Below are 19,538 nucleotides of genomic sequence, written 5' to 3' on the forward strand. Positions count from 1 at the left end.
TAAATGAGAAACTATTTTGTTCTGTACGCCTTCATCTAAAGTGAGAATAGCAGCACAATTGGAAGAGCATAGTCGATGTCACTGAACTGTGCGTGTAGAAATTTTTGAAATGGTGTATCTTTAGCTATGTATATTTTCACCAAAAAAAAAAAAAAAAAAGGTCGAGAAGGGAGAGGGTTGACATGTCGTGGGGTTGTTAACCAATGTCATAAAGCAATATGTGTACTGCTGTTTCACGAGAAACTATTTGTTCTGTAAACCTTCACCTGAAGCACAATAAAAAAAAATTCAGGCTATTGAAGAACCTAGACAATCATCAAAACTAAAAAAAATATTTAAAGATGCTAAGCATCAATTTTGGCTTGAACCACTTTAGAGTATGTATATTTTTCAAAATTAAAGTTTTAGAAATTATAGCTTTTTATTAGGTATAGAATGCCTATTACTAATATGCTTATAGTTCATTACAGAATACTGTCATCAATATTATGAACATTATGCTTATATTTCCTTAGCTGTGTGTATGTGGCATCCCCCCCTTTTTTTCTTGACCAGCATCTTCATCTCAAGCATCTCCCTACTATGTTCTTATGTGACCCCACTAATGATAGTGCCAGGAGTGTGCATATGATCCATACTGGCCAGTGCATCCCTTTCTGAGAGGGGTTGGAAATTCCGTAAGTGCTTTTTATGATTAAAAGAAAAGTGACCTCTGTAAAATAATGTTTTATGTAGTATTAATATTTTCATTCTTATGTCTGAATGCAGCCAAATTCAGGAACACAACAATATTTCTCAATATCTGCTTCACTTTATTAATTGAAGAATAATAATTTTCGATGTTTATAACTAAAATCATATGAAAAATATACATTCTCTAAAGTGGTTCAAGCCAAAGTTGGTGCTTAGCATCTTTAAATATTTTTTTAGTTTTGATGATTGTGTAGGTTCTTTGATAGCCTGGATTTTTTTTTTTTTTTTAAATTTTAAAAAGATGCCTTATTTCAGTTTCTCTTAAGAACTGAATTCTCAAATAGAATTGACTTGTCAAATAGACTTACTGCTGTTTTACTGGGAAGCACTATGGTGGAATGTTTGGATTGGGAAATAATCTGAATTTAAATCCGAGGCCTAAAACTTTGTAGTTATGTGACTGTGAACAAATCATTTAACCCCATGAGCCTGTTTAACTGTAAATTGAGGGCTACTAATATTTACCTTTTAGGATTGTTTGGAAAATTTAGGTGATAGGGCCAGGTGCCTAGCTGTGATTAATTACCTTATGTAGTTTTATGTTGTTGGATCATAGAATACAGGTGATTACTAAAGGACAGTTTGTATTTTATACTGTTCCAAGTTTGGTGTAATATGCTGGCAAAAATTACATGCCATTGTACAAATTTATGACTATAATGCTTTTAGTTTCTAATGATAATCATTTTTATATGAAAGTTTTTTTTTTAAATAATCAGATAAAATAACTTCTTCCCCCTGGGGAAAATATTTTTATTATATCTAGATCTAGTTTTCGTGTTTTTGACCACTGAAGCATGAGCAGATTTTTGCTTTTTCAGATGACATTCCTTGGCTGCAAAGCAGAAATAAAATCCTGCATCTGAGTTCCTTGAGAGGTTTTTCGTCCAGTTTATTGTTATTATTATTTTTTCTTTTCTCAGTTTTTACTCTTGGTTTTATGTTATGATAAAACCAGTTAATATCAAGTTGATTCCAACTATGGTGACCTTATATGTCTCAGAGCGTAACTGCTGCATAGGGTTTTCAATGGCTGTGACCTTTGGGAAGCAGATCGCCACGTTTTTTTTCTGAGATGCTTCTGGGTGGATTCGAACTGTCAACTTTTTTGTTAATAGCCCGGTGTTTGACCTTTTATACCACCCAGGGATTCTCTACGTTATGATAATAGAATGAAATACTGGCTCATGCTTTACTGAAGACATATTAAGTGTATCCCATACAGTTAAGAGAACACTTGTCATTTATTTGATGGGAAAATACATATATATGATTACATGTTTATAGCAATGGTGAGTTATTGTAATATGCACGTAATATGTGAAAATTGTCCCAAAATTTTCATAAAATTTTAAAAAATTAAGCTTTTCACAGGTCAGGTTTATAAGAAGTCTGTAGGTAGAAAAGTGCAAGTGAATGTCTTAATTTCTAATGATTTCTGTTAAAGTTGTTTTTAGTGAGTGGTTTGATTGTATTACCATAGGTAGCTATGCATACTTGACTTTGGGAAGGATCTGTATAAAGAAATGATATGCTTGCTTAACACCCTTTTTAGGGGGTAAAAGTCATTAATGTCTGCAAGTGTATGTCCTGAGAGTATAACAATAACATTAATTACTGTTGAGTAATTAATATTATATAGCAGTGTTCTGAACCTTTACATGAGTTATTTCGTTTAAGTCCTGTAAGAATCCTATGAGGAGTGAACAACAGCAAGAACAAAAAAACGGTTGCCATTAAGTCGATTCCGACTCATAGTGACCCTATAGGACAGAGTAGAACTGCCTCATAGGGTTTCCAAGGAGCTGCTGATGGATTTGAACTGCTGACCTTTTGGTTAACAGCTGAGCTCCTAACCACTGTGCCACCAGGGCACCAGTGAGGAGTGGATACTAAAATTATCACCATTTTACACATGAAGAAACCAAGGCCAGTGGTCTACAAATGTTTTTAAATCACTCATTCCAGTAATACTAATCCTACCAGGAATAATTGTGCCTGTACTTCCATAAAGTCATATTCATAAATCATATACATCTACGATTGTACTAACTTATTAGTACATGAATTAAAAAAGTGTACAAAAATAGAAATTTAAACACTTTACCTCCCATCAAAATATGTTCCTTTTTTTTTTTAATGAGAGCGATATGATTTTCTTTATCATTTTTGAAAATCTTGGTTTAATATGTTAGCAAGTCAAGTCTAAGTAAAATTCAGTTTATTTCTATTCTTGATTTTATTATCTTCTATAGCTAGAAGGGAGGCCTCATAGATGAGAATGGAAGAAGTGCATTTCTGATTTATCTATGCTGGTTATTAAGCTGTTGTCTCTTGGCTTCAAACCTACCCTTCCATACTCTGCACGCATTCTCCTTTGACAGCTGGGGTCCTGTTGGCTCTGCCAATAGGGAGCACTAGAGGGAGACTGGAAGGCTGGAGGGAGAGAAAGTGCTTGCTCTTCGCCATTTTACTTGCTCTTCTTGTCAGTGTCATCTCAGCAGGAACAGTTGATTCCAGTATCAGCATTTGATCCTTGCTTGCATGTTTCCAGTGTCACCAGAACCAACCTCAGTGTGCACCCATCAGAGACAATAGCACCAGCCAGTTGACCACCCCTCTTTAAAGGTCTTGGTCCCAGCTCCATGGGGCTTCTCTTTTAAGCCTCTTACATTTTAATAACCCCATTTTTTCTTTGTTTCCCTACTTCTAGAGGTGGTAGGATGGTGTGGTTTCTGCCTCCTGACTAGACCCTGACTAATACAGTGTGCTAAACCTCGATACTCTGTGTTTGATCCCATTTACCCGTTATAAGTAAAAGTTTCTGTTGAAGTTAAGATGGTAATTTTCCATCTTTTCCGTTGCCAATAATTTCTTACAAACTAATTGGAAGGTATTTCACTTTCATATTTTGAACAAATGAATTCAAAACCCTCAAGTTTAAAATGAATTAAAAAAGTATTTTCTTTTAAGCATACAGATATGAGAGTTGATTGGTGATGTGCGTAATTTTCATCATTAAAAACCATAGAATGATGGGAACGTATCCAAACGTCATTACTATGATCAGTACTATGCTCATCCTATAATACAAGTTTCTTTTGGACAGCATTTATTTTCTCATTTATTGTCAGACATTGTCTTTACCTGGAAGGGCCAGATTAAATGGGTATAATTTTTAAAAAATAGCTTCTTAGGAGCATTCCTGTAAGAACTACTTTTCATCACAGAAGAAGTATGCAATTTTGTGACCTTATTATTTTGTAAGAGATAAACATGGAACTTATCTTTAATTTTGGCTTTTTAAAGCACCTTGTCTAAAGATAATCAGTAATGCTTTGCTTTATATCATTAGGATACAGTCCACAAAGCCACTTATCTAGGCACACAAAAGCTGCAGCGTGTCTTAATATGCTAGAAGTGGACATCAGTGAGGGCCTTGTTTATCCCTCCAGGTCCTCAAAGTCTCACTCACCCTCAGGATACCTTGTCGTCTGTGTGTGATGTGATTATTTATGGGGAACCTAGTGAGAGCGCTAGTATCAGTTTATCAATTTATAATGCGTAAAACTTAATTTCATCCTTAGATTTTTAGCAAAAAAGTATATGTGAAAGTAGAAATTTTAATGGAAGCCCACAACCTCTTATTCAGAACGCTTGGGCTTCTAAACCTTCAGATTTTAGAACCATAATATGATGTGTTTGCCACATCAGTGTATACCCATATTGGGATCACGGCAACACCCTGGGGTCAAATACCTTAATATTTCTGCAGTGAAGCCTATGACACGTAAAGACTACGTACTGTATATAGCCTGTTGTTTGTTCAGGTCAGATTTTACAACTTAAGTGAATTTGCTCCAAACTTACTAGATTTTTTTTCTTAGGGTTTTTTTGGATCCTGGAATCGCAGATAAGAGATTGTGGATTTGTGTTTTCTGTTGCACTTCAAAAGATCATCTTCTGTATCTTCTAGGTCCTGTCTTTCACTTTGGAAACCACTGCTGTGAGTCACCAAGAAGGAGCTTATGTGTTTTAAGTACTTGTAGGAAAATGTTTTAGAACATTCTTCCTTGTTATTCTCAACCCATTTCTTAACTCACAGATATTCCTATCTCCACACGTCACTTAGCTTGCCTCTCTTGCCATCATGTCTGGGGGATATGGTTGCCGAGATTGAACCATCTCCTCAGGTGGAACTAGGAACACAGCAACAATTTTTATATTTGCACACCCAGAGATTAGCTCTGTGTAGAGGGGACAGGTCCTTGTGAAGTAGTCTGGTACCTAAATTATCTTTAAAACTTCGTTTCTGAGGGAAATGGGCTCTGAATTCTGAATAACTGGATTATAATGAACTTGTAGAATACAACTAAGATAAGGTGGGGTTTAAATAATGCAAAACAGCAGATGGTCCAGACATTCAGTTTTGGCTTTGGAATATATATATATTTTCTCTTTTAAGCAGATATCCCATTGCCTTCAAGTCAATTCAGACTCCTAGCAACCCTATAGGACAGAGGAGAACTGTCCTATAGGGTTTCCAAGGCTTTAATCTTTACAGAAGCAGACTGCCACATCTTTCTCCTGCAGAATGGCTGGTGGGTTCAAATCACCCACCGACCTTTTGGTTAGCAGCCGAGCGCTTAACCACCATGGCACCAGCGCTCCTTAAGCAAATATACCTTTGTTGATATTTGTTTTCATTATAATTAGTTTATATTCTCTGAGCACACATATGAGTGTTTGATTTTCTCATAAGAATGATGTTTGGGAGGCTTCATTTTACTGATGAGAAGACAGGCTATAAGAAATGAACTAACTTGCTCAAGATTTCACGAGTAACAAGTTAGTGGTGAGGATTCCAGTCCAGCTCTGTCCGTCTTCTTTTTTTTCCCCTTTTATAACGTTTGTCTCTAAGTCATAATTCTTCACTATGAAATGATGTTGGACTAGGTCAAGGTACACAAGTGTTCAGCTCCTAAAGTCGAATAATGAGTCTTTTACCGGTTGGCATAATTAAAAAAGAATTAAAGTAGGTAAAATCCTTAATTTTATGTGTACCTCATTAATTTTCTACTCCTGTGCAACAAATGCTAAATAATAAATACATTACTAAAACTGCCAGTTACATGCCTAGTTTGACAACTTGTTTCTTTTGTTTGGATTGTGTGCCACATGATTGTAATTTTATTATGAGTGTCTGTAATAAGGTACTGCAGTATTATAAGTACAAGTATTTTACAGAGGCTGCAAAAATAGATGAGAGAATAACTTGTCCAACAGAAAAGATATGATGAGAGGAAGTATAGACTTTGAGTGAGACACCTTCAAAGATATTTTCTTAACATACAGTAAGAGTTGGAAATAGATGATATTTCACTCTACATACACTATTGAAGTAGACTGAAAATGGATACTTTTTAAGATTTTTAAAAGTATCTCTTTGAGACTTATTTATATATTAAAATAGGATTTAATAACATGTTTTGAATGCAGTAGGTTAAATGGGGAACCCGATGTCCCTAAATATGTAATTATTCTTCAGGTAGGATCAGAAAGAAATAGGGAAAAAACTCTGGTAGAGTGAAGCTTTGTAACCATACCAACCTGGGTTTGAATCTGATACTGCCTCTTACTGACTTTGTGTGACTTCAAGCAGGTTACTTTTCTGAGCCTCAGTTTCTTCATCTATAAAATGGGGATAATAATGTCTACCTTTTAGGATTGTTGGGAAGATTAAATATGAAAATGTACCTAAGGCACTGAGCTTGGTACTGATAAAATAGTAGCTGATATTATTAATGAGGAGCCCTGGTGATGCAGTGGTTAAGCATTGGGCTACTAACCAAAAGGCCGGCAGTTCAAATCCACCAGCTGCTCCTTGGGAACCCTGTGGGACAGTTCTACTGTGTCCTATACGGTCACTATGAGTAGGAATCAAGTTGACAGCAGTGGGTTTGGTTTGGTTTTTATTATTAATGGAGCCCTTGGGTGGTACAAATGGCTAACTTGCTCGGCTGCTAACCGAAAGGTTGGAGGTTCGAGTCCATCCAGAGATGCCTCGGAAGAAACACCTGGTGATCTACTTTGAAAAATCAGCCATCGAAAATCCTGTGGGGCACAGTTCTACACTGACACATACAGATCTCTCTGTATGAGTCAGAATTGACTCAGTGGCAGCTGGTTTAGTAGAAGTAATAATAACAATCATACTTTTATTAATTTAGAGTTTCTCAAGAGTAAGGAACGTGGAATATCACAAGGAGCTGGCGATCACAAAGGCCTTGCCCTCATTAAGAATTTTAATTACATTTGAGACAACTGCTAAATTAGTTAAGTGGTTTGATGGTTCAAGGAGAGTAAGATGCATCTCTTCTTGGCTAACCCACTCTAATCTCTATAATATTTTTTGTCACATTTGATTTGAGGTTAAAGCCGAAGGAATCCGTAAATCAGAAATAGAATTCCTTGGCTTCTTGAATGACTTCAGTGGACATTTATGCAACAATAAATAATTACATTTGAATAATGGTTAGTTGACTCATGAATTCTTTTTTAATGGTAAAGTAAAATTTTATAATGAGACCAAAAACTCAGGGGATTAACTAGGCATCATGCTAGTGTAATAGGGATATTTATTGTTTGTTTTAAAGTTTTAAAATGATCTAATATTGAGATATCCAAAAAGATAAATGAATAATATTTAACAAATACTTGTGACCCCATCTAGAAACAAAACATACTAACGTAGTTGAAACATCCTGTGTACTACTGCCCAGGTGTATTCCCTTCTTTTCTCTTCCTAAGGTAGCCACTATCCAGAAATTAGTTTTTTTTTTTAGTAGTTCACATGGATTTCTTTACATTTATGCTACTTTTTATATATCTCTAAACAGTATTTCATACTATATTTGCAACTCTTTGTATTCTATAATTTTTTTATATACTCAGCATTATGTTTAAAGGATTCATCTATATTGATTGACTCTTGTACATTCATTTTAAATGTGGTGTAGTAGTCCACTGTATAGCTTATATATGTACCCATTTTCTTGTTAATGAACAATTAAGTTTTTTTCACTTTTGTATAAACTAATAAGTTTTACACTTATATAGTGATCCATGTTAAAGTGTTTCATATACTGAACTGCTTGTAGTGAGAACTCTGGCTCTATCTTTCAATCATCTTTTTTACCTAGAAAAATTTAAAATTTTACTTAAACAGAATTTGAGCTGTTTTCATTGGCTGTCAGGAACTTGTGGTTATTGATCTGGACTAGCATGTTCTCTGTAAAATTTTTCAGCAAAATACTTCAGCTATGTAAATTCTCTAAGTTATTGAATTTAGGCAAGATGCCATTAAAACTTAGAGCAGATGCTCATTTGAGTATTAGTTGAGTGAGTCAAAAACTATCATCAGGTGGTTCATTTAATGGTGGCAGATGTCTTCTTAAAGCTTAGCAAAGGAACAGAGCATTAGCTCTCTAGGGTAATATAGTATTCTATAGAAAGAAGAAAAGGCGCTAATAGGTTTAGTTAGGGAGTTAAATTTCATGAAATGAAATTTTTAAGGAATAACTCTTGCCAGGACTAAGGAGGTTTAGACTGGCAGGGAGTGGTCTTATATGAGAATGAATCGGGTGGATGTAATGAAGGGAAACAAAAAAGCTACCAAAGTAGATCAGTAAATTGTTAACCTTATTTATTTTCTATTCCTGTTTTATGTTTTCTTTAAGTATCAACTTTTGTTTTAAAGTCAATTAGTTACATTCTCGTTTAAAGTTCTGTAATGCTAATTTTGGTCACAGCTGTTCAGTAGCTTTGTTGGCATTTGAACTGTGGGAACCAAGAAAGGATTTGGATGTGCTTTTGTGTACATTAATGACTTTCCTGAAGTATTCTTTAAAACTGTGAATTATAGAAGGTTTTTTACCAGTTGTCATTGTGAGTTTAAATGGTTCCTTTTAAAGAAGCCTGAACACAGATTATGAACTCATGCATGCAGTTATCTTTGTACTTTGTGGAAAAGGAGCCTAGAGATGAAAATATTTGAATGGGGGAATAGTGGAAAACTGGACCTTTTTTTTTTTGTCGAGTTGGGGAAGTTGGGATACATTTGCCTTGTCTTTCATCAACCAACTCATTGGAAGAGCTGCACAGTTAGTTTAGGATTAACCTCGGAATTTATAGTACATGCATATATGTTTAGCACATTTTGCTTTTTGTGATAATGGAACTAAATAGGTGACCTATTTTAGATCTTGTTCAGAAGCTTAACCATTGTATGGATATTTAGTATTACTGGTATTTGATATTATGATTTTTTTTTGGTCACGGCTGCTTTCCTATGGTAAGACATATATAGTTATTAGACTTTAATTTCAGGCCTGTGACAACCAGGAGTATTTACTTAGATGAGGTACATGTTTTCTTTTCATTAGCATGAAATAGGTCAGTGGAAGGGTTAAAAGAAATAGAAACCATCTAAGTAGCAGTTACATACTCTTGGTTTCTGTAAATATTTACTTATGGCCCCTCATGTTTTTGTGTTTAACTTTTATTTTAATTATAAGTGACACAACACCAGCATCTCAGATGCGTGTATACCGTGTATTACACTATTCTCTCAGCTGCTTTCTAGAGTAATACACAGTGTAGAAAATTTGGGAAACCAGAAAAGGTAATCCCACTCCCACATTTTGGGGATTATCTTTCTAGTTTTTCTACGCACATGGTACATGTATTACGCATATTATGTAGATCATTTACCAAAATGGTATACTGTAGTTGTTTATAAACTATGTACTTTATAGAATGATGTTTTACCATGTCAATAACATTTTTTCTACAACATGGTTTAATAGCTGTAGAATTTCCTTGCATAGATTACCATAGTTTACACATACCTAGTCCTGTATTTTTTATACCAGTTATGTTAAATTTTTGCATGTACTTTTTAAAAAGGAGCCCTGGTGGCACAGTGGTTAAGTGCTGGGCAGCTAACCGAATGGTTGATGTTGTCAGCTGCCATCTGCTCTGCTAGAAAGATGTAGTGGTCTACTTCCATAAAGATAACAGGCTCGGAAACCTTATGGCAACTCTGCTCTGTCCTATAGGATCGCTGAGTTGGAATCAACTTGACAGCAATGAGTTTTTTTTTTTTCACCTTTTAAAAAATATAAAGGCAAGTTCAAAGTCATTGGTAACATTTGCAAGTGCCTTTCATAGAGGGGCATCAATTTATATTTCCCTTATCTGACTGGTTTTGTTAACAGATCTTCTCATGCACTGAGATACTAGTTTTAATCTCTGCCAATTTAAGAATGTAACATTGGTATCTCTCTTGTTTTTTAATTTAAAATTAACATATTTATAAAAATACAAACAATTCAAAAATATTTAGAACAGCATGAAAAGTGCCTTCCCTCTCCTCACCTTTGCACCCTAGGCACCCCTAACCATTGTTAGCAGTTTGGAGTGTTTCTTCAGACTTATTCTGTGTGTGCTCACATGGGCATGCTGTGTGGCTTCTGGGTCTTTTGTCATACTTAGGAAGGCGTTCCTCAAAATTGTACAATATGCTGTTTATTTTTTCCTAGCACTTTCATGGTGGTTTTTTTTTTTTTCATATTTAGCTTTTTAATTTATCTTGAATTTATTTTTGGTATATTGTAAGAGCTATAACAAAGATCAACTGTTTTCAACTTGCTTTGTTTCAATTACTATGGTTATATACCAGATTACCTCAAAACTTAGTGGCATGAAACAACAATTTATATGTTCATGGCTTCTATGGGCCAGGAATTTGGAGACACGGGGGAATGGCTTGTCTCTGCTCTGCAGTATCTGGGGCCTCAGCTGGAAGATTCTCCCTCTGTGTGGCCTCTCCATATGGGCTGTCCATTATGATGGTTTCAGGGTAGCCAGACTTATTACACATCAGCTCAGAGCTCCCAAGGCATGCAGGATGGGAATCCTGAGAGAGACAGAGAGCGAGCGAGTGCGAGAGAGAAAAGTATTAAGACATAGGAAGAGACAGGCAGGCAAGTGGCGTCTGTATTGCCTTTTGTACCCTAACCTGAGACATCACATAGGGTCACTTCTGCTGCACTTCATTGATTGAGGCAGTTACCAAGGGGTACTGAGGTCCCAGGGGGAGGGAACTAGACCCCATCTTTTGATGGTGGAGTGTTGGTGTTACATTGTAAGAAGAGTATGTGGGATGGGATATATATTGGTGTGGCCATGTGGTGAAATGAGTTCCTTTATGTGGCCTTTTGCCTTGGTTCTTTGGAAAAACAGCTTGAGAGATTTTCCCCCTAAGCCCTGAGGAGTTACCTTTGCTCTAGTTTTCTACCTCATAGGGTTTGTTACTTTTCTAAAGGTTGATTGACTTTTTGTCTGGCCCTGGGCTGCAGCCTGCCCTGTGACTGGTCTGTTTTATGCACCTTGCACGGATTGGTGAATATATTATGCAAATGAAGTGACAATGGACTATGCAAATGAGGTATCTGTGGCCTACTAAGAGAGGATTGGTCAGTTTGTGGCTCCATGCTCGGAGGTGCCATACCTTGAAATCGACAAGGAGTTGTGTATATATGCAGCCCCCCCACAGAGGTTTTTCAGACAGAAAAAAGCAGGAAGAGAAGCAGAAGGAAGAGAGAAGAAGCAGAGAGAGGAGGCAAGAAACCTCCTAAAAGAGCAGTAACAAGGGTCAGAGCTGTAACACTGAAGACAACAAGAGGCCCAGAAGGTGTCCAGTGGCAGAGTCTGTGACAGGCCTGGAAGGGGCCCTGCAGCAGAGTCAGTGATGATAGGTGACAGGGCTAAGAGGAGCCTGCCCTCGGGGCCGAGAGGAACCTGTCCTCTGGAGGCCGAGAGGAGCTGAGAGAGTGGTCCTGCACTGAAGAAGAGAGACTTTGCCTACATGCTTCCTGAATCTGATCTTGAGTTGTAGTCTGCTGATGCTGATCCTGAGTCGTCCCTTGTTACTTCCTTAATAAACCACTTAACTGTAACTATGGTCTGTGAGTTCTGTATGGCCATTGCAACGAATTATCAAACCCAGAAGAGAAGTAGAGAGTGCCATGAGAGGGACTGCTGGTGTCAGAATTGGTAAAAATGTTGGAGAGTGGAGGTATGTCTGACCTCCACCTCATAGACATCAGCCTTGGCCAGATCTTGTTTCACATTATCCCTCCAGCAGTTACACAGGTTCTAACACTACTCCTACTACTGTTGTTTTACAGGCCGTCATTGGGAAATACAATTTGGCACACCTCTCCTCCACTTTGAATATACATTCAGTTTTTCCAGGAACATAACTGGTATATAAAGCATATATAAAGCAAAATGCATGTGTATTTCAGTATTAAAATCTATGAATTAAAAAAAAACTGATATAAAATGAATTGTGATTCTTGGCATTTCTCTTAAAAAGTTGCAGTTTTATGAAAATCTTAGACTGACAGTTCTTGATCTGTTGATAGGTTTTAGAATTTACCTAAAATAATTATCTTTGTGAGCTAGGATAATTTTTCACTTTGTATACTTTGGTATTTGTGTTGGGAGACTGGAAATACAGAATTATTTTTCCAAAATGGACACTATATGGAATTTATTATATAATGATTTAATGCTAAATATAGCAAATTCTTAATAACCCAAGGGATGATTAACTTGTTTATTGATTATTTGGGTATCTTAACTTTTTTGTCCTTGTGTGATTAAAGAAGGAAAAAAAAACCCACAAAAACTTTTTCTTTGTATTTATTTACATAACCAAAAAGAGTTGCTAAGGAAAGGAAGAACAGATGGAGATTGCATACAGCCCTTTAATGGATGTTCCGAAAGACTAAAGCATGTAATGCCAGTCAGTGTTGGTAGCTTTGAGTTGTGTAGTCATAGTTCGGTGGTTTTTAATTTCAGTTTACTTTCTGTTTAGACTAGAGTACAATTTCTTTCGTTGAGGCATCGGTGCTTCAGTGGTAGAATTCTCCCATTGCATGCGGGAGACCTGGCTTTTATTCCTGGCCAATGCATCTCTTGCCCAGTAACCAGCTTGTGTGTTGCTATGATAATGAACAGGTTTTAGTGGAGTTTCCAGACTAAGACAAAGAAGAAAGGCCTGCCGTCTGCTTCTGAAAAATCAGCCAGTGAAAACCATATGGATCACAAGGGACTGGGCAGCATTTCTTCCATTGTGCACAGGGTCCTCGTGAGTTGGGGGCTGACCTGATGGCTGCTAACAACTTGATTAGCGTTAGGACAGAAAGCATCATTATCACCTGATGAAAAGTAGTGCTCTCTCTCTCTCTCCTGGCAGTTGTGTCCATTGTTGCTATCCTGGGGTGAAGGCAACTGAAAGGGAGTGAGAAGATAAGTATAGCCCCTGGGAAGGCATTAGCTTTGGGGAGTAACCTGACATACAGTATTAATAAGAAAATGGCCATGGAGAAGGTAAAAGTAGGGATAATCCACATGTGAATAATTGAATGTTCCCTGTAGGGTAGGTATGAGTTGGAATCAGCTTGATGGCAATGGGGTAAATGTAGTCTCTGAGAAATTTATTGAGTTCTTTGGTTTCTGCGTATGTATTGTAGAATTTGCCCGGAATATGTCATGATTTTGATCACTAAATTATTTAAATAGATGACTAGTTCATTTAATAAATTATATTAAAATTAAATTAAGTGCAGTATAATTTGTTATATTTGCATTTTGCTTTAAAGCCTTTCAAAGTGTGTTCACCTGTTATATCACTTTAGCCTCACATCTTTTTCCATATGAAAGAAAGTATTTTCTCAATTTATAGATGAGAATATTGGGACCCACAGTAATTTTAAGTAATTAAATTCTGAGTACTACCTAGCTAGTAAATTATAGAACTTGTTTCTTAAATCACATACCCTTGTTTTTCCATTTTGTGTAGTGATTTAAGTGTACAGGTCCGAAATCATGTCTGATCTTGTCATTTCCCAGCCTGACTCTATATATAATTTATTTCTGTTTTTCATGTTCCTGCCAAACAAAATTGTTGCTCCTGGTTCATTGAACACACTGTGCTCTTCTGAAATTTCTTCTTTCTTCCTTTGAAAGGTCTCCTCCTCTACCATTTCTATGAAACTTTTCCTGATGCTTTTTTTGATTTAGTTTCTTAGGTGAGTTCCTTTCTATCAATGGAGAACTGGACTTGCATTTCCTAATTAGTGTGTGCTTGTTTATTTTTTGTTGGTGGCTCCCTTTCTCTGTTTTTAAGCAGAGCAGTCCTAGATTTCAAATGTTTGTTGTGCTGTTTAATTAATTGCCTATTCCAAAATATCTATAATGCTATCTGTTTTGTCTTGAGTGATCTCATTTACTCTTAAAAACTTTTCCTACATCTTTTATTTTCTAATCCATAGCCACCAAGTCCTAAGTATCTCCCGCCTCTGTTGCTTTTCATTTCTACCATCATCACCCTAATCTAAACTTCCATTATCTCCCCTTGACTGCCTCATAAAGTAAGCTTCTTGTAGCTTGACTTCCTTTCTCTGGCTACTTTTAGTTTCTTCCTGTTTGTTACATTACAACAAGAGTGGTATTGAAAGCACCAGAACGCTTGCCCACAGTAGGAGTAGAGAAATAGTTACTGAATGAGTCAGTAGACACTGTTGACTGCCATCTCCTATGCCCCTACACTCAACGTTACTTGTCTTGTGGGAGGAGATGCAGGAGATGCAGAAGGAGTGCACACAAAACTTCTTTGGTGTGTGGTGTTATGCTGTTGTGTAATCCAGTAGGCACACTAGGCATCCTAGTTTCCCTTCCTCCCTCCCCTCCCTACTTCTCTCCTTCCTTCCTTTGTTTTTCCCCTTCATCTTCTCAGCTAAAACACAGGCTTATCCTCAAGCTTGGCCCTTTGTTGAGAATTTGGTTAACTTTACTCATAGAGGTTTTAAACTGGATATAGAAAATGAATAATATAGGATTTTTCCCTTATTAGGAAGTAGCAATAGTGTATTAATTCTTGTAGAGTTTAGTAATAATACTCCTACTTTTGTACTCTAGTTCTTGCTTATACAGCACATTCTTATTTGATTCTTAGAACATCTCTCACCTTTAAAGAACGTATTGCCTCCTGCAAAGGAAACTGAGGTCCTGAGAACTAAAATGACTCCTTTTAAAAATTTAATTATAGAAAATTTCTAAACTTATACAAAATAGAGAATAATCTAATGAGCTCTCATGCAACCATTATCTAACTTGAACATGGCTGGTCTTGTTCATCTAAATCTCACTTTACTTCCCCTCTACAAGTACCATTATTTTATATGTAAACTCTTCAGCTAAAATGACTTTTTTCAAGGACACAAAGTTAGAACTTGAATTCAGGAGAGTCTTATTATTGTACTTACAGTGTAGCCCTTGCTGGTAGTTCAGCGTGGGAAACCATGGTGGCATAGTGGTTAAGAGCTATGGCTGCTAACCAAAAGGTCGGCAGTTCGAATCCACCAGGTGCTCCTTGGAAACCCTATGGGACAGTTCTACTCTGTCCTATAGGGTCACTATGGTCGGAATTGACTCGACAGCAACGGGTTTGGTTTTTTTTGGGTAGTTGAACACTCAGGCTGCCCGTATAGGATGTGTCCCTAAAGTAATGACACTGATATTCATAAGCCACACATTATTTTAAAAAAAATCCTATTTTTAAATTTATTGAACTAGTGATATTGTAACAGGTTAGTAAAGGAGCATTGCTCCAATCCTAATGCTCTAAAATGTCAGTTATTTTCATTATAGTGGTGCATTTTATAGTTTGTCTGTCGCATTCATCCATGTGAACATTTATGGTGGGGGCCATTCTACCAAGTGCTCATCTCCTTTTTAGAGTTTATTACCTTTTTTTTCCTTTAAGTGTGGGGGGAAAAAGCTCAAGTACAGTATATATCTCTTCAAACTGGGATACTTGCCTGCTAATAGTTTTAAGGTTTATTCTTTTTGGAAAAAAGTTGTCAATACTCAGGGGTGGGTCAATGCTTAAGTTAATTGATAGTTTGTTTCCATAGTATCATGAAGACAAAATTGTCTTTGCTTTTGGAGTAATTGTTTACCTGGAGAGTAGATGGAAAATTCTCTAAAGATTTCTGAGTTTTTGAAGTCTGAAGCATGTACTTGGTGGTAAAGGATTCTAATTTCTTTCCATGGATTGAACCTAAGTTTCAGTATGTGGATGAGAGCAAAGAAAATGCTGCCAAGAAGACCAGTGTTCTTACTAACGAAAAGGGAAGAGAGAGAAAATATTTAGTTTATAAGTTGTATTGATTAAAACATTTGAGATCTGTTATAATGAAACTATACATGGTATGGAGCCCTGGTGGTGCAACTGTTAAGGAACTGTGCCGCTAACCAAAAGGTCAGCAGTTTGAATCCACCAGCTGCTCCTTGGAAACCTTATGGGGCAGTTCTCCTCTGTCCTATAGGGTTGCTATGAGCCGGAATCGACTTGACAGCAACGGGTATGGGTTTTGATACATGGTATGTTTGAAATGTTATCTTCCACTTTATTAAAATATCTTGTAAAATGCTCCATTCTTATCTTTTCCCCGGGGAACAGAACAATATTCTATTAAATTATAATGCTAATAATTAATCTAAGCATGTATACTTGTTTTAATAGGCATCAAACACGATGGAACCATGTGTGATACCTGCCGCCAACAACCTATCATTGGCATTCGATGGAAATGTGCGGAATGTACAAATTATGATTTGTGCACAGTTTGTTATCATGGAGATAAACATCATTTAAGACATCGCTTTTATAGAATTACTACACCTGGAAGTGAGCGGTAAGGGAAACAGTTTTTTCTTCAATCTAGATTCCTTGTTTGTTTTCAACTTTTATACTACTTAGCTTTAAAAATAGCATTAGGAAATAGATTCTGATAGCTGGCTTACTACCAGGAGTTGGCAGATGGCAGTCTAGAGGTGGACCAGGCCTGCCATATAGTGAGAGAAGAGCTCTGTGAAGGTAGACCTGTATGTATTTTTTCCAGATAGACTGGGCTGTTCTTTCTGTAGCATTGAGACTTGACACTCCTCAATGTTTGCAAATGCAAGGGCAGTAGAAGAGACACTGTTTTCTTCTCACTGTGCTGTCTATTCTGTTACTTGCTACCAAATGAACACTAGGGTCCATTGCTTGAGTCAACAGGCATTTATTAAGACTGTGTGGCAACTAGTACACTTTTCTGCAGATTCAAATATAAATAAGACTCACAGTATTCTTAGAGTTTACAAGTTGAGGAAAATAATGGATCAACAATGATTATAATGTGATATTTTGAACTGTGGTAGACATATGCATTAAGTGTCTTAGGAGCAAAGAGAGAGGAATATTAATTGTTAATGGATACAGAGTTTCAGGTGATGGAGTCTCCTCATGTAGATATGGATAATGCGTAGAAGCAGGAATCTAGCCAGTCATAGGGAGGCATATGGAATAGTAGAAAGAACGGAGTTTGGAGTCAGACTATCCCGGGCCTGGCCCTGCCATTTATTAACTGAGTGGTTTTGTGCTTTGTATTACGGTTTTTAAGGTTGGGATATAATGAAGACAATAACAATGAATAGAACAGTGAGTTAAATTAGAAAAATGAATAAAATAACACAAACAAGCAGAAAACTTTTCTGATTATACGAATCAGAAGGATGTAGAAGAATAAGGGGTAGGTGGCCCTGGAGAACGAAGCTGGCCCAGTTAATTCATTGTAGAATTTTTTTTCAAGGTCCATAATCTTCTGCAAGTATGTAATCTTCTGTAAGTAAACTTTGGAGACAATTTGGTGTAGGTCATATCAGGCCAGAAATGTATTTTACTGGGCACACGTAGTGTTCTAAATTTTTGAAGTTGGGTGATGTCACACAAAAATCTAGGCTTATGGATTCTTAAAATGAAACACACAAATTAGAAGACTGTCATCACTGGGCCTGCATTTGTTCATGGCAACAGCTGGCTGAAGCAGAGGAGCACCTTCACCCTTTAGGCAGATCATGCTCTCCAGTTCACTAAAGTCCCTGCCACTCCCTGTTGTCTTCCTAACCCTGAGGTCGAGTGCCACTTGTCATTTGTCATTGCTGTAGTGGTATATTTCCTAGGTGCTCTTTCATTTATATTGAAATAACTCATTTATATTACTTGCCTGGTAGCTGGGAGGATTGGAGTTTGTCACTTTTAAAGTAGTGAAGACTATGTTGTTGCATCAAGTCAGTTCTGACTCATGGCAACCCCATGTGTGTAGAGTAGGGTTTTCCAGGCTGTGACTTCTTGGAAGCAGTTCACCAGGCCTGTTTCCTAAGGAGTCTCTGGGGTGAGTTCAAACCACCAACCCTTCAATTAGCAGCTAAGCATTTATTTAACTGTCTGTACCATAGTGATACCCTGAAGTGGTTAAATCAGGTTCAGTTGTTGACGCCATTACTTCTTAACTTTTTTGACCTTGGGCAAAAATTACTTAACCTCTTTGAGACTCAGTGACCTCATCTATAAAATGGATGATATAATGTATCTTTCTCATAAGAAGCATAACACACTTAACACCTGTATCAGTGCTTTTACAATATAGTAAAAGCGTAGTACATATTAGCTACTACTACTGCTAACAGTATTATTATTATCACTATTACTGCCATCATCATCACCTGTGGAATGTAAAAGGTATTTTTGTATCATGCTATTATGTTATTAACCAGAGCAAAGAAAAATATTTTCTATTTTCAAAATAACTCTCTTTATAGTCTTACTTAAAAAAATAAATTATGTTAAACCTATTTTAATATAAACTTGAAAATAAATAATTCTATTTTTAGGGTTTTGTTAGAATCCCGTAGAAAATCTAAGAAGATTACAGCCAGAGGAATCTTTGCAGGTGCCAGAGTGGTACGAGGAGTAGACTGGCAATGGGAAGATCAAGATGGTGGAAATGGGCGTAGGGGAAAGGTAAAGGTTTTTTCTTATTTCATCATGTTATTCTAGTTTTATGTTCAGGAGCTTTTTATTACTACTATAATTGACTTTCTTGGCCCATTTTTTTTTTCTGTGCCAATAATAACTTTTAATATCTTCATTTCTTTTTCTCCTGAAAGAAAAAAGATTGTTCTTGCTGTGTTGTAAGCATTGGCATTCCTTGGAAAGGTTGTAGGTAGGTTTTACCCTTTTTGCCTTTAGGCTTCGTGTTGCCATATAGTTGCCAGAATGGCTTTCTGAATGTCCCATTTGAGCCAATATCTCATGCTCTCAACTTTCCTACTATTAAAGTTTCATTTGAATTTGCCTATTTCATGTTCCATTTCCTCAGGGGCCTATTTCTGATAGGTACTGTCAGCTACTTTGTTAACTCTGCGACCCTTCTCAGGTAGGGTAGCTTGTAGGGCGCTGTAGGGTCAATTAAAGCAGTTGTTCTGAAGGGAATTTTATATAGTCTTATCTAACTGTCTAGCCAAAGATATCTGGGTAAGTGAGTTGTTGGTTTTATTATATATTTTGGATCTCATCTTGCTTTGCCTGATTATTCATTCATTGATAAGTCAGTCAACAGATTTTTAAAAAAATTTTTCCCATACAAAAATTTATACATAGTTATGTGACCCTAATTGCTCTCCCCATACTGTGGCAGCACACTCCTCCTTTCCACCTCTGATTCCCCATGTCCATTCAACAAGCTTCTAATCCTCTCTGCCTTCCCATCTCACCTCCAGACAGAAGCTGCCTGTTTAGTCTCTTGTATCTACTTGAGCTAAGA

General features: G+C 36.7%; 1 protein-coding gene across 2 annotated transcripts in view; it reads left to right on the forward strand.

Moving 5' to 3' along the window:
* MIB1 (MIB E3 ubiquitin protein ligase 1) overlaps positions 1-19,538 on the forward strand; it is a 145,924-nt gene that overhangs the window by 12,609 nt on the left and 113,777 nt on the right. For both annotated transcript variants that reach the window (XM_004387921.3, XM_023742053.1), the window contains exons 2-3: positions 16,415-16,586; positions 18,607-18,736. In XM_004387921.3, the coding sequence (XP_004387978.1) occupies positions 16,415-16,586; positions 18,607-18,736 (302 nt within the window). The remainder of the gene's footprint in view (positions 1-16,414; positions 16,587-18,606; positions 18,737-19,538) is intronic.

This window comes from Trichechus manatus, unplaced genomic scaffold (genome assembly GCF_000243295.1).
Source record: "Trichechus manatus latirostris isolate Lorelei unplaced genomic scaffold, TriManLat1.0 scaffold00199, whole genome shotgun sequence".
Lineage (NCBI taxonomy): Eukaryota > Metazoa > Chordata > Mammalia > Sirenia > Trichechidae > Trichechus > Trichechus manatus.